This window comes from Callithrix jacchus, chromosome 6 (assembly GCF_049354715.1).
Source record: "Callithrix jacchus isolate 240 chromosome 6, calJac240_pri, whole genome shotgun sequence".
Lineage (NCBI taxonomy): Eukaryota > Metazoa > Chordata > Mammalia > Primates > Cebidae > Callithrix > Callithrix jacchus.
Genome location: NC_133507.1, coordinates 29,093,056 through 29,107,049, shown reverse-complemented (window position 1 = coordinate 29,107,049; position 13,994 = coordinate 29,093,056). Strand labels below are relative to the sequence as shown.

Genomic DNA, 13,994 nt, shown 5'->3' with positions numbered 1-13,994 from the left:
ATCTTACCCAGCCTCGGTCTGCTCGTCTGAAGGGTGCAGAATGAGAAGAGCACCTACGTCTCAGACCTCCAGGACTAGAGGAGGAATGCCGACAGAAGCATGGCTCAGGGCCTGCCAGATTCTAACTGCTCATCAATGATAGGGATGGCTCTCGTTGAGGAAGCTGGAACCAGGCTCCCAAACAGGGGTACCCTATGCAGCAGGCTGGGTCTGGCGGGGGCAGAGCATGGGTGGGCACAAGGTTGAGTCATCTGGGCATCGACACCCCCCTTCCCCTGCCTGGCTGGGGAGAACGCACCATCCTCATCTTGGAGAAGTTGACCAGACCATCCTCCGTGTAATTGGGCGTCCCCTCCTCGATGAAGGCCAGGTCGGTGAGGTACATCCCCAGGTAAGGGACACAGGGTGGGTCACAACTTGGAAGCAAAAGGCATTAACAAGTTTTTCATTTAAAAAAAGTAACGTCTACCAAGAACAGAACATCGCGCATGCACCTTTTGCTTGCTAGAGGCCAAGAGGCTTGCAGTCACCAAGACTCTTAGTACACTCTAGGACTGACGATTGTACACACCTAGGATTGTCAGCTGGGCCTGAGGGCCCAGTCCTCTGGGGAGGTGGGGGCGACATGGTGCTGAATGGGGCCTCCGGTAGCCGCTGGGGCGTCTCAAATTGTCTCTTTCCTCCCTGAGCCAGAAAGTCCTCCTCTACCTCTCTGCCTTCTGTCCCAGTCAGTCCTTGGGCTCTGTCACCAGCCCCTCTGGACTCACCTTTCCTGTCTCTCCCTGAAACTCCATCCAGATTCTCCCCCTGAATCCATCTCCTGGAGGACATGTGAACTTCTGCCAGTCACCCTGACACACTTGTCCCGCTCTGCTCCCTGAGACCTTTCCTGTCTGCACTGGCACCTCCCACCCACCCAAGCACTGGGGTTGGGTGTCAGGGTAGGGAGTCCTTGGTCTCTGAGATCACTTTCCTGAAAGTGGTTATGGGGTAGGGAGCTGGGTGATAGTTTCCATGGTTGGTGACTCTTGGGGGACTGCATATTTGGGAGCTGGGCCCATGGAGTGATAGGCTCTGCCTCTTTGATTTTTGGTCCAAAGCAGGGGCTCCTGTCACTTCCCCTTCCCAGCATGTTCTGGTGCCCTTGGGTGGGTGCTGCGTAAGGGCTGATTGAGCCTGTGATGAGCCCAGCGGCTGCTATGTGCCTGCCAGGCTTCCTTTAGCTTATCCTGGGGCCTCCTCTCAGCTCAGCACACAGATGCAGTGGCATCCCTGAGCACAGTGCAGTGACCCTAATTCCCAGCCCTTCTCATCTTTTTCTTCTTGTGACTGCCGGCAACCCTGCTACTCGGGAGGAGGGTGAGGCCGGGAGGATGACAGACCAAGAGCAGAAACCTGGCACCTGCCTGCTGCGTGACCTCAGGCCAGTCCTTTCCCTCTCTGGTCCTCGGGCTCCTCATGTGTAAAGCAGTGATGCCAGCTAAGACAGTTTTAGGTGGTCTGACATCTGATTTTAGGTGATTTGCAGGCACCATATTAAATAACACGAATTCACATGCTAAGAAACACTGGATTTTTACTTTTTTCCCTTCTGCTCAGGGAGAGTGCCTCATTTGGTGACGGTGTGACTTTGACACTTGGTGACACTTCCCATTCTCCTTTCACATTTTCTCTTTTAAAACAAACGGTACCAGGTGTCAGAATCAGAACGTCGGCAAGCATCCGTCTTTGGCCAGAATTCAATAACATTGTTTTGTTTTTACCATATATTTTTTAATGGCATCTTGTATTTTCAGCAAGTATGCTGGTTTTTCCATTTGCTGGGATATAAAAATTTCCTTCTTATTTATCTTTGGGAAAAAGTGAATTAATTTAAAGAGGCTGTTAGGTAAACACAACAACAGCTGGCTCAGTCTGACAAAGTTGTGAAGGAGGTGGAGGCCTGGTGTTAGGGACACGGCAGGCACAAGTGTTTCTCCAAATGTAGGGCTGACCCTTTCATGGGTGTTGACGTTAATTTAGAGGGTGCAGACCAAGAATTTTTAAAAAGTGGAACAGGGCCTGGTGTGGTGGCTCACCCCTGTTATCCCAGGGGGTGGGATTTGGGAAGCTGAGGTGGGAAAATCGCTGGAGTCCAAGCGTTCAAGACCAGCCTGAGCAATACAGTGAGACCCCATTTCTATTGAATTGAAAACAAATAAAAATAACAAGTGAAAAAGAAAATATCTAAGTTTATCAAATGGCATAAAGGTATATTATTATTATCATTATTTTGAGACAGAGTCTCACCCCATCACCAGGTGCCAGGCTGGAGTGCAGTGGCACGATCTCTGCTCACTGCAACCTCCGCCTCCCGGGTTCAAGCAATTCTCCTGCCTCAGCCTCCTGAGTAGCTGGGACTACAGGCACGCGCCACCATGCCCAGCTAATTTTTTTGTATTTTTAGTAGAGACGGGGTTTCACCATGTTGGCCAGGATGGTCTCGATCTCGACCTCGTGATCTGCCCGCCTCGCTGCCCAAAGTGCTGGGATTACAGGCGTGAGCCACTGCGCCCGGCCAGGTATATATTATTTTGTGGAATTTTGTTCCGGTAATGCATACACGCATTTGCATACAGGGCTGTAATTTCAAATATACATATTTACTGTGGGTTGTGATAAAAAGAGCAAGGATCATCCAGTAACTGCAGAGCTGCTCTATCCCTTCCATCCGTTCTAGACCATGGTTATTACATGCTCAAGTCTTTATTTCCTTTTTTTTTTTCTTTTTTTTTTTTTTGAGGCAGGATCTCACCCTGTCACCTAGATTGGAAGTGCAGTGGCACAATCACAGCTCATTGCGGCCTTGACCTCTGGACTCCAATACTCCTGCCTCAGCCTCCCAAATAGCTGGACTACATGTGCCATACCCAGCTCATTTTCGTATTTTTGGTAGGGACGAAGTTTTGCCATGTTACTTAGGCTGGCCTAGAACTCTTGAGCTCAAGTGATCTACCTGCCTCAGCCTCCCAAAGTGCTCAGACTATAGGCGTGTGCCCTGCGCCTGGCCAGCTCTTCATTTCCTTTCTATCATACTCCAAGTCTGAAGCCTGGGCTTGTGAGTCGGATGGAGAAAGAATCCAAAGACCTGAGAAGTAACTCTGGAGTTGTGAGGCTGTGGCGGTGTCACACTGTCACCTGCATGTGTGACGGTACCCAGGTCACCCTGGAGTGCTCCAAGCTTGGAAGGGAGCAGGGGAGGCCTGGTGACTGCAAGTTGACTGCAAATGATCAAAGGACTCAGAGTGTTTCTCAAGGCTTTTGAGGGTCTCTGACCACCTAGACCAGTGAAAAAGATCAGCGGTCCTCTGATCACTGAGGGAGACTTCCCCTGGTATTTACGGGGAATCACAGTCCAGTTGTGGGAAGGTGGTGGATTTGCAATTGCAACACTAGCAAGTAGCATACCCAGCCCCAGTACTAACCTCTGTCTCTATTTATGACCTCTGCGGCAAGGGTGTCCAATCTTTTGGCTTCCCTGACCACATTGGAAGAAGAATTATCTTGGGCCACACATAAAATGCACTAACACACTAACAATAGCTGATGAGCTAAAAAAAAAAAAAAAATCTCATATTTTAAGAAAGCTTACCTATCTGTGTTGGGCTGCATTTAAAACCATCCTGGGTCACATGTGGCCCCTGCTCTATAGTGAGGGGCCGTGAAGGCGGGGACAAGAGCACAGTCAATCAAACACACACACGCACACACACACACCCATCTGAAATCCAAAGCCATGTAGGCAATGTATGGAGTTGCCAGAGTGGGACAGAGGACTGGTGGAGGGCCCGCAGGGACATGTGGCAGGGGGACTGAACCACGCCGAGCCTCTCGGTGGAAAGGGAAGCACGCTGGGGCTTCCTGTGGGCAAGATACCCAACAACGGGCCAGTCCTGAACCTTCCGTGTGGGCCTTTTGGCCTCTCTCAGATGAGGTCCAGCCTTGCCCTTGAAGGGCCTATCCAGCAGAGCTGATGCGGGGGTGGCTTCCTCTTCTAGTAGAGCCCTCACAGGCCTGCAGCTAGCATTTTAGGGAGCAGAGAGAAGTGCCCCACCCCCAGCCTGACAGTTGCTTCTGGTTTCTGGTAAGGCCTCGTGGCATTCCCACGCCTGGTGACACCTGGCACCCTGGCCTCGCCTGTGGTGGTTTGGAACCCCCAAACTGGACGTTTCTTTCCGCCAAGATGCTCCTGATGACATTAAATGGAATAAGGAAGATTATGGGGACCAGCTGCTACTGGCAAGAAGCAGCCGCCCACGCACAACACCAAACTCCAGGAAAGCCACCGTGGCGAGCACTGAGACCGTCTCTCCTTCCTCCTTCTCACCAGCTTCTCTCTTCCCTGCACTGCCCCGGCTGTGGGATGCTCCACTCTCCCTGACAAGTTTCTGCTGGCTGTGGTTGGGAATCTCCTCTGTCCCATCTTCAGGCCTGGGGAAGGTCATTCAGGGAGGGTGTGAGGGCCCTTGAGGCTGGGCTGTGTGGGCTCAATCGCCTGGGGCCAGGGTCCAAGGTTCTGCCATGAGGTACAGGGTGACTGGGTAGGTAGTCTCTGAAAAACAAAACTGCAATGCGCTGGGGGCGGAAAGTCCAACCTTGCTTTTTACCACTGGGTTGCGCATCTGCTCTGTGGCCACAGGCAGAGAATAAAGGTAGAGATAGGCATCTGGCTTTATTGGAACCTCTGAAACCCTAGAGCTCAGCCTTTGGGTTCATGATGTCCGCGTAGATAACCTGTCACCCCGATTAAAGGGTGTAGGGGACAGCCTGGCAGTCAGCTCGCAGACACACTCCTTCACGGCTGTTCCCATCCTTAATTCAGGGGAACAAAGGAAAGGCTTTCACTGCAGCAGCCTACAGTAACAGCCTGTCCCCGGGGTCCTCTAAATCAAGGACTTCCTATTCAAATCAAACAAAAAAGGTATAGATATGCAAGCGTGTGCTGGGTTGGGATTAGACAGGGTAGTCAAAACTGGAGTTCACCCCAAAAGAGCTGGTGACAACATTTTACTGCTAAATTCAGTTATCAGCCAAATTCTTATGGCATGGAGCTGTGGGAAGGTTCTGATTGCTGGGAGGTGGGGAGGAGGGAACAGTCATAGGACTTCGCAAGGATGTAGCTTTGGGGAATGAGAAGGGAAGATGAGGCCACTCTCAGGGCACCGGAAGGGATGGAAAACACCTAGGGTTGCTGTAGGTTGGCCGAGGGACATTTAAGCGAGTGGCTGGTGGGGTGTGGATTTAGGGTTTCACAGTGAAGTCTTGACTGGAAAAGGCGGTAAAGCCATTCTCCAGTCTGGATGCTGGCAGAAATTGGATTTTTTTTTTGATGGATTTCCCTCTGTCATCCAGGCTGGAGTGCAGTGGCACAATCTCAGCTCACTGCAACCTCCATCTCCTGGGTTCAAGTGATTCTCCTGCCTCAGCCTCCTGAGTAGCTGGGACTACAGGTGTGCATTACCACACCCAGCTAATTTTTTGTATTTTTAGTAGAGATGGGGTTTCACTGTGTTAGCCAGGATGGTCTCAATCTCCTGACTTTGTGATTTGCCTGCCTCAGCCTCCCAAAGTGCTGGTATTACAGGCGTGAGCCACCATTCCTGGCTGGATTTTTTTTTTTTTTTTTGAGACAGAGTCTTGCTCTGTCACCAGGCTGGAGTGCAGTGGTGCAATCTTGGCTCACTGCAACCGCTGCCTCCTGGGCTCAAGTGCCTCAGCCTTCCGAGTAGCTGGGATTACAGGCGTGTGCCACCACACCTGGCTAATTTTTGCATTTTTAGCAGAGACAAGGTTTTGCCACGTTGGTCAGGCTGGTTTCTAGCTCCTGACCTCAAGTGATTTGCCCACCTCGGCATCCCAAAATGGTGGGGTTACAGCCATGAGATTGGATATTTTAATGAAAAGCTGAAAAAGATGTGTGGGGCATATAAATGGGCTGCAGACCAACATGGTCTGCATGGTGAGGCCCACTGCAGGACTCCTTGTCTGGGGAGGTCACTGGCTATGCCCACGGCCTGCCACCTTGCTACTCTTAACCTCCGTCCCCTGCCTGGTGAAACAGACGCTCAGCGTTCATGCAACATGGCTGTTTGTGAAAACCTTAGAGCCTCAGGAGAGGAGGTGTGGGAAGCATTTGCCCCAGGTTTCCCCAGTCCCTGCCTCTCTGCCTGGCCTGCCTATGTCTCTGTAAGTCCAGAACCCGGTGCATAAAGCGCTTAGCTCGCAGAGGCCCGTAGGCCACCTCTGCCCTGTGCTGCAGGAAGCAGGGGAATGTGAAACACTTACATGGGCCTGCAGGCCACCTGAAAGAGGGGAGACAGTCAAGATGGGGACTCAGACAGAATGGGGGGGCACAGAGCCAGTGGAGGTGGTGGTAGTGGCGGTGGCAGCTGAGGAAGCCAGTCATGTAAGGAGGTGGATGGAGTGGTGTCTGGGGGGCAGATGGACAAGTTGGTGAATGCATGGAGGGGCAGCTCCCCGCAAGCACCGTCCACAGGGGCTCTGGGGAGCCCACGCAGGAGATGACCAGACAGCACGGATGGGTGCAACATCTGTCCGAGGACACAAAGTGGAGATGGTCAAGGCGATGGCACACAGAGCTGGTGAAGGACGGACCAAGTATAGCAGGAAGAAAACAAGAAGAGGAGGTAGACAAGGCCGGCAGAGGGCTGAGCAGTCCGACAAAGCTGCTGCCAAGGGCTGGAGGTTCTGGCTGGCCCCATCCTCAGGTTCTGGGGGTAGTATACTCTGGTGGTCCCTGCATGGGCCATGATCATGGGAATACCAGGAAGGGAGGAGAGGTTTCCTGAATTACACACACACACACACACACACACACACACACACACACACACACACACACGTATGTATATAAGGTACTGGGACCCCAGGGGTCTCCCAGAGTCTCTCCAAGGTCTGGCAAGTAGCCAGTCAGGCAAGGAGAGGAAGAGACACTCACTCCTCGAAAGGAGGGTTGATACTAGCGCAGAAGCCTGAATAAGCCCCTAAAGGCAGTGGCAGAAGTGAACCCTCCATTTCGCGTGAGTGCGTGACCAGTGTGTGCACATGGGCTGAGCCATGGCTACCCTGGGAGAGCTCATGGGTAGCCCAAGGCAAACCTCGCCACGCTTTGGAGCCAGCCTGGGCTAGTCCTGGCGCCAGGTCATGGCCACGTGGCCTTGGACCAGCCACTAGCTCTTCAGTTTCCTTGTCTGGAAGAACAGGATGTGGCAACAGCCTTATCCTATTGGGTCTCAAGGGGGAGGATTTCGCCCCCTAGTGGACATCTGGCAATGCCTGGAGGCAGACTGGTCATCATACTGGAGGGATGCCATTAGCATCTCACAGGTAGAGGCCAGAGAGGCTGCTAAAGATTCTGCAGTGCACAAGACAGTGCCCCTCAACTAAGGATGATCCTGGTCAGAACAGCCAGGGTGCCAAGGCTGAAGACCCCACCTTATGGGCAGTGTTATGGTGTTAAACGCACAATGGCTAGGCAAGCACTCGATAAACTTGTAAAACTGTATTTTTGTTTGATTCCAAGATGCCATTGTCTATAAAATGCAAACATATTTTGATGACAAATTCTCAAGTGAAAAAGGAAACACAATCATGTTAAATAAATAACACTGGCTTTAAGACATCTCGTGATGTCAGGATTATTAAAATGTAAAAAGAAAATGTGCATTTTAGAATTGAGAAGTCTGGCATCACTATTCTCACCATCACTGCTATGATGCTTTCAGGGATCCAGCATTATTTCTGTGCTTGTTCTAGGAAATGCAAGCAAACTAGTTTCTCTGGCAGACCATGGAGGACTCCACTACTGGGGTCCAGGAAATCTAGGAGTCTTGTGGGTAGACAGACAGACAGACAGACACACCTCCCACTCTGGCTGAAGGTGGCGTATGAATGCTTCTGCAATGCAGGTCTATGATTTTAAAAATAACAGTGACAAAATGACACACACTTACTTTTTCAGAGCTTCTCTGAGATTCTTAAATCTGCCCTCAGATGACACAAGCTTTTGGAGCTTATCAATCAAAGCTTTAGTCTAGAAGGAATCAGAAGGATTTACTAACACACAGCACGCACCAAGGCCCGGGGTGCAGGCCTCCACTCCAGCATGCTGCCTGCCAGGGCTCTGGAACTGTGTTCCCTTGGGATCTGGGGATCGCCTGGGTTTGGGCACCTTGCCCCTGAACTCCTCAGGAGCTGGGTACAGGTCCTTGTTGACTGTGCCTGTGCTCACACCTCTCTCAGAAGTGAGGAAGCGGGTGTGAGAGACCTGACTGTGGATTTGGCCCTTGGAAATGCTGCAGGATCCTGAGACCTGGGCAGTTTAGAAGGACTTGCTGGGTGACTCCTTGGAGTCCGCGCTCACAGCAATAAAGGGCTGATTTTTCATTTTCCTGATCTTTCTCATGAACTACACCCAATGGATGTGACCCTCATCTCACATGTTCCCTTTTACACACCAGAAACACCACCCACATCTAAAGATCAAGAAGAAAGGTGGGAGACAAACTGATCATCAGAAAAGAAAGGCCTGGCTGGAGAAGAGAAAGCCCCACAGCAAAGGGTTCTGGCAAGCAGCCCCCGCCGGATCCAGCACACACATCAGGCTGGAGCAGAGTTTCAGTGGCTGGAGTCTGTCTGAAGCATGGACCATCCTGGGTCAAACCTGGCTTTGTGCACCTTGCTCTGTGCAGCCTGAGGGAAGGCCCTCTCCCTCAGAGGTCCTCAGCTCCCTCATTGATGCAACACAGGTTAGAGACTTCCTTTGCAGCTCTGTTCCTCAAGATTCAGAATGCAGCTGAGGAACTGCGGGAGCACAGCCAAGTGTGTGTCACGCCACCAGAGCCCTGGACACGGAACTGTCAGCTTGGAGGGGACATGGACCTGGAGGACAAGCACATGCCCAATCTTGGGGGGCAGATTTCTGCTGAGAAATTTGTCTACTGAAAAGGACAATCTCAGTCTCCATTCTGACGGGAGGAGATCTGTGTATGCTCTTCAAGGGGAAAGAAAGGCTGAGTGTTCAATTTAGTTCCATGCCTTATCAATGAGCGGAAGGAAAAGCCTCGCCACCTGACATAGGCTAATCCTGTTCAGAGGACAATGGTGTTCTCAATCTGATGGAAGAGACACGCAACAGAATAGCACACACCACACGGAGCCAAGGCAGATGATTCTGCTTTTGCTTGAGACGTCTGCTCTCTGAAGCCTGGTGAAGCCTGGATGCCCTGGCTGACCTCTGTCCCAGAGTCTCAGCTTCCCTCCTGCAATTTCCCTTTTTCAGAGCTGCACCCTCCTTCCTCTTTGTCCCCATCCACCTGCAGAGGAATGACCTGATATGGCTTGAAGTCAGAGGTAAGGGCTGAATCAGGAAACCTAGGGCCTCCCCAGGCTCTGTCATCTCCCCTTGGCATGCCGCCTGGCAAATCGCCACTCCTCTTGCCTTTTTGGGTCTCAGTATTCCCATCTGGAAAATGGGAGGGTAAGTCCAGGTATTCCCTAAGGCAATACTAGGTCAGATATTCAAGAATTGTGGGAGACACAGAAGCTTGATCAGGAGGTCCCAGTGGCCATGCGGTTCTAGGTGAAGTGTCACTGTGCTCTGAGGCTGCGAAAATGTGCAGAAGATATTACGATGCATGGTGTTTCTATATCCACCGGCACGAATTTGTGGCTCTGAGCTGGGCACATTTTTACCTTCCTCCACATCCCTATCCTTGCTGCATGTACCTGCTCCTCTCTGGGTGGTCATGGAAGGCGCTCTGTGGCCTGGGAAGCCACAGAATTTTCTCAGCTGCTGCTTAAAAAGTATGTTCGGAGGTGAAGTTGCTCAAGTACCTTCTGGTGGGGCCAGGAGTTTTGATCCTCTGATGCTCCATGGGACACCAAGCCTCCAGGATCTTGGGCTTCTGTGTTAGGTGTGGACATCAGCCGGAAGAAATGGGGGGCCCTTGGAATTTGTGATTGAAAGCAGGGACCAAGCAAGGAGCCTGCCTTGGAGTCAGTATCAGGAAGAAAGATGATTCTGTGGTCTCCTGACCTCCATCACTTCTTGCTCACCCAGTGGAGGACTTCTGGCTGGCCAAGGTTCCCTCCCAGAGAGGCCAAAATGTATTGTTAGCCAACACCAGGGTCTTGTTTCTACTAAAGCACAGCCATCCCCAGGAGGCGACACAAATCCATGTCAGTCATTGTACTGTCCTACGGAAGAACATCATGATCAGATCCTCTTCTGAGATCCTTCCTTCCTTCCTTCCTTCCTTCCTTCCTTCCTTCCCTCCTCTTTTTCTTTCTTTCTTTTTTTTTTGCAAAGAGAATGGGGAGAGGGGTTAAAGGAAGAAAGGGGAAATGAAAAATCCCAAATGAAACCCAACCACCTGACTCTTGCCGAGGCTGAACCAGACTTGGACATAATGCTTTTCTGCCATGGTGAGCACATTAAAGCTGGCAATAAAAACTGGCTGCCGAAGTTACAGTTCAGGCCACCTACGAAATGTGGCCATTTCAGAAGGGCTGCAGTGTCCACAGGATGCCTGTAAAGAGATGACGAACTGCCCTTGGCTGGTGCTGAGCCGGCCATGGCCAGGCACTCCCAGAAGCTCCTGGGGCCCGGTGCTGTACAGACACACAACTCTTACGTGGCTGGGGGCTACAGAAGCCAGCTGGGTCCACAGTCCAGACTGCTGTAGACGGTGGAGACCTCATGTGGTGCTAAAGGCATTTTTGATTTTTTGGACCCGGCCATCTGACCCTAGGTCCAGAATGACATCCCAGAACACAGGTTGGGTCACATGCCCTGATCACCGACTCTCCTTGATTTGCACTCTCCGCAGAGAACAGAAGATTTCAGGATGGCCAAGTTCGTTCCCTCCCAATGCCACGAGGAGGGCGATGCTGGAGAATGAGACCAAGAAATGGACAGAGTGTGGGTTCCAGGAAGACTAAGTGGGGTGGGAAACTGACCCGGTCTGCAGGGCCTCTGGAAAGGATGACGTCATTCCCATAGCACAGGGGAGAAGAAGAGAGAGATTTACCTGGAGTGGGTCCCCAGACCGTGTCCAGGGTCCTGCTTGAACCCTGACGGCCCAAACGACGTTGGGTGACATGGAGGTTCTGCAGAGCCTTGCTCAACATCTGCCTCCAGGTGTTCATGACAGCCTGTACCATGCCTGGCTGGATGTGCCTTCGGCTCTGAGTTCCTGTGCTCCTGAGCTCTGCTCTTTCCTGGACCCCACAAACAAAAGTAGCATCTTTCACAGTCCTTGCCCTAAGCCTGGCACCTCTGTGTGCAAAGAAGCAAGAGGCCCAGTCTCACTGGATTGTAATGGGGTGTCCCTGCATGTTCTGTAGTCCTGCTGGAGGGACCAGAAGGTGGGGGAAGGGCAGCAGAGATGTCAATGCTTTCCTGAATTTGGCTGCTAAGTAGGAAGGATTATGGACATGCCACCTGCTTGGTGGGTGGGTTCATGACCTGCCATTGGCATGAAGAGGGTAGTGAGGAGCAGGTGATAAAGAGAACAATGAGGGGGACACAGTATGCAAGTCCAGAGTTGTCCAGATGAGACAGGACCCTTGGAGCCACTCGGTCCCGCACCAAGGAAGTGGTCCAATTGCTTCACTGTGCTCTCCTGTAAGGAGCGCTGGTCCCTCCTGACCCCAATGCAGACACTTTATTCCTGAGGAAGAATCTATCTTATGGTTTTATGTTTCTGGCTTTTCAGCTTCATGTTCTGAGTGAATAGGTATCAAGCCCACATTTAAGGTGATCAGCCAGCCAACAGGTACCTGGGAGCAGCTAACTCTCTGGTGGCCAGAACGGCAGGTGAAATTAGAATCCTGGGAAGGAGCCTGCACGATCATCTGACGGACAGGTCATCCCACAGAAGGGTCATCTGACCACCATCTCAGTCACCCTGCAGATCCCCTTAAAGCCAACACTCTTGCCCCAACTCCAGAAAAAAAGTGTTAGGACCAATAATCACCATATTCTTTCCACTTTGGGGCATGAATTACTCAAGTGGGAATTATAGTCCCATGGTCCCACTACCACATCTGTGGGCCTCCTATCTGGTCCCAGGTGATATAGGGAAAGTGATTCTCTTGTTTTACCTGGGAGCGTTAGACCTCAACCCAGTCCTTTGCCCACTTGTGGATGTCCAGTAGCCAGCCCACTGGTCTTCCTGACCAGCCCCAATCCAGCCCCAGGCAGGCAGTGGTGCCAGCCTCCTGCCCGCACCTGCTTAGAGACTTTGAGCCACGTCTTTTTGAGCCGGAAGATTGCACTGCGGTTCATGGATGAGGTGATCTCCAGCACGGCATTGTAGTTGTGGAGGCAGCGGCATATGTCAGCCACGGCCACCCACTTCTCAATGGCGCTCACCCTCGCGTTGATGTCTTCATTGCGGATGATTTCAGAAGCAATCAGGTTACTGATCTTTAAGCCAATGCAATAAGACAGAAAAAAAGGGGGGTAAGTATCCAAAGATAAGTGATCACTATTTGCAGATACAATTGCCTGTGTGAAAATACAAGAAGACACTGGAAAACTGCAGGAACAATAGCAGAGCTTGCTGCTTGCTAGAGGCTCAACATACAAAAAGGAAAAGTTCTTATATACATGAGCAATAATCAGTTAGAAAATATAACAAAAATACAACCTTCCAAATAGCAGTGGGAATTTGTAAATACCTAGGAACTTAATGAGAACTAAGTAGGATGGAACAAACAGGTCATCAAAGGATATAAAAGGCTTGAATAACAGAGAAAGAGATCAAATTCCCAAATGGGAATGTAATTTTCCTGAAAACTAATACATGTGTTTAATGTAATCCAATAAAACACTCAGGCCAGGCATGGTGGCTCATGCCTGTAATCCCAGCACTTTCCGAGGCCGAGGTGTGGGGATAATTTGAGGTCAGGAGTTTGAAACCAGCCTGACTAACATGGTGAAACCCTGTCTCTACAAAAAATGCAAAAAACATTAGCCGGGTATGGTGGCACACGCCTGTACTCTCAGCTACTCGAGAAGCTGAGGCAGGAGAATCCTTGAACCAGGGAGGCAGACATTGCAGTGAGACAAGCTCATGCTACCACACTCCAGCCTAGGTGACAAAGCGAGACTCCATCTCAAAAAACCAAAAAAAACCCACAAAAAACAAAAAAAAGCTCTTATAGGAATTTTCTCTAGAAAGTAATTCTAGATGAAGTAATTCTAAAGTTCACCTGGAAGAATGAACAGTTAAAGGGAGCTGAGTTCCCAGGGAATCCCCAATCATACAACTAGAGCTTAGGACACACTCTGAAGCATTGCTGGTCTCATACACAGTAGAAGACATCTTCAGGGACTCCATCACTTGGCCAACCATGACATGACATGTGCACAAACGAATCAAGTGCAGGTTGGACCTGGAACAGTGCGGCAGAGGTGGGAAGCTGGGCTAGAACATCAGGGAATTAGAATCGCAAGGAGCTGGAATAGCAGAAAGCACCGGGCTTTCCAGTACATTCCTTTGCAACTTTCTAACTCTTTTTTTTTTTTTTTTTCATTTGAGACAGTCTCGTTCTGTCGCCCAGGCTGGAGTGCAGTGGTGCCATCTCAGCTCACTGCAACCTCCGCTTCCTGGGTTCAGGTGATTCTCCTGCCACAACCTCTGGAGTAGCTGGGATTATAAGCATGTGCCACCATGCCTGACTCATTTTTGTATTTTTAGTAGAGATGGGGTTTCACCATGTTGGCCAGGCTGGTTTCAAACTCCTGACCTCAAGTGATCTGCCAGCCCTGGCCTTCCAAAGTGTTGGGATTACAGGTGTGAGCCACCGTGCCTGGCCTTTGTGACTCTAATTATTTTAAAATAAAAAGTTAAAAAAGACTAGTACTTTTAAAAAAAGGCGATAAAAGGACATTTACAAATGAATTAAAAATTAGAGGGCTTTACTGC

General features: G+C 50.7%; 1 protein-coding gene across 2 annotated transcripts in view; it reads right to left on the bottom strand.

Moving 5' to 3' along the window:
• RASGRF1 (Ras protein specific guanine nucleotide releasing factor 1) overlaps positions 1 to 13,994 on the bottom strand; it is a 131,839-nt gene that overhangs the window by 14,256 nt on the left and 103,589 nt on the right. For both annotated transcript variants that reach the window (XM_035304032.3, XM_002807181.7), the window contains exons 23-25: positions 12,293 to 12,490; positions 8,013 to 8,092; positions 299 to 416 (exon numbers count right to left, since the gene is read on the bottom strand). In XM_035304032.3, the coding sequence (XP_035159923.1) occupies positions 299 to 416; positions 8,013 to 8,092; positions 12,293 to 12,490 (396 nt within the window). The remainder of the gene's footprint in view (positions 1 to 298; positions 417 to 8,012; positions 8,093 to 12,292; positions 12,491 to 13,994) is intronic.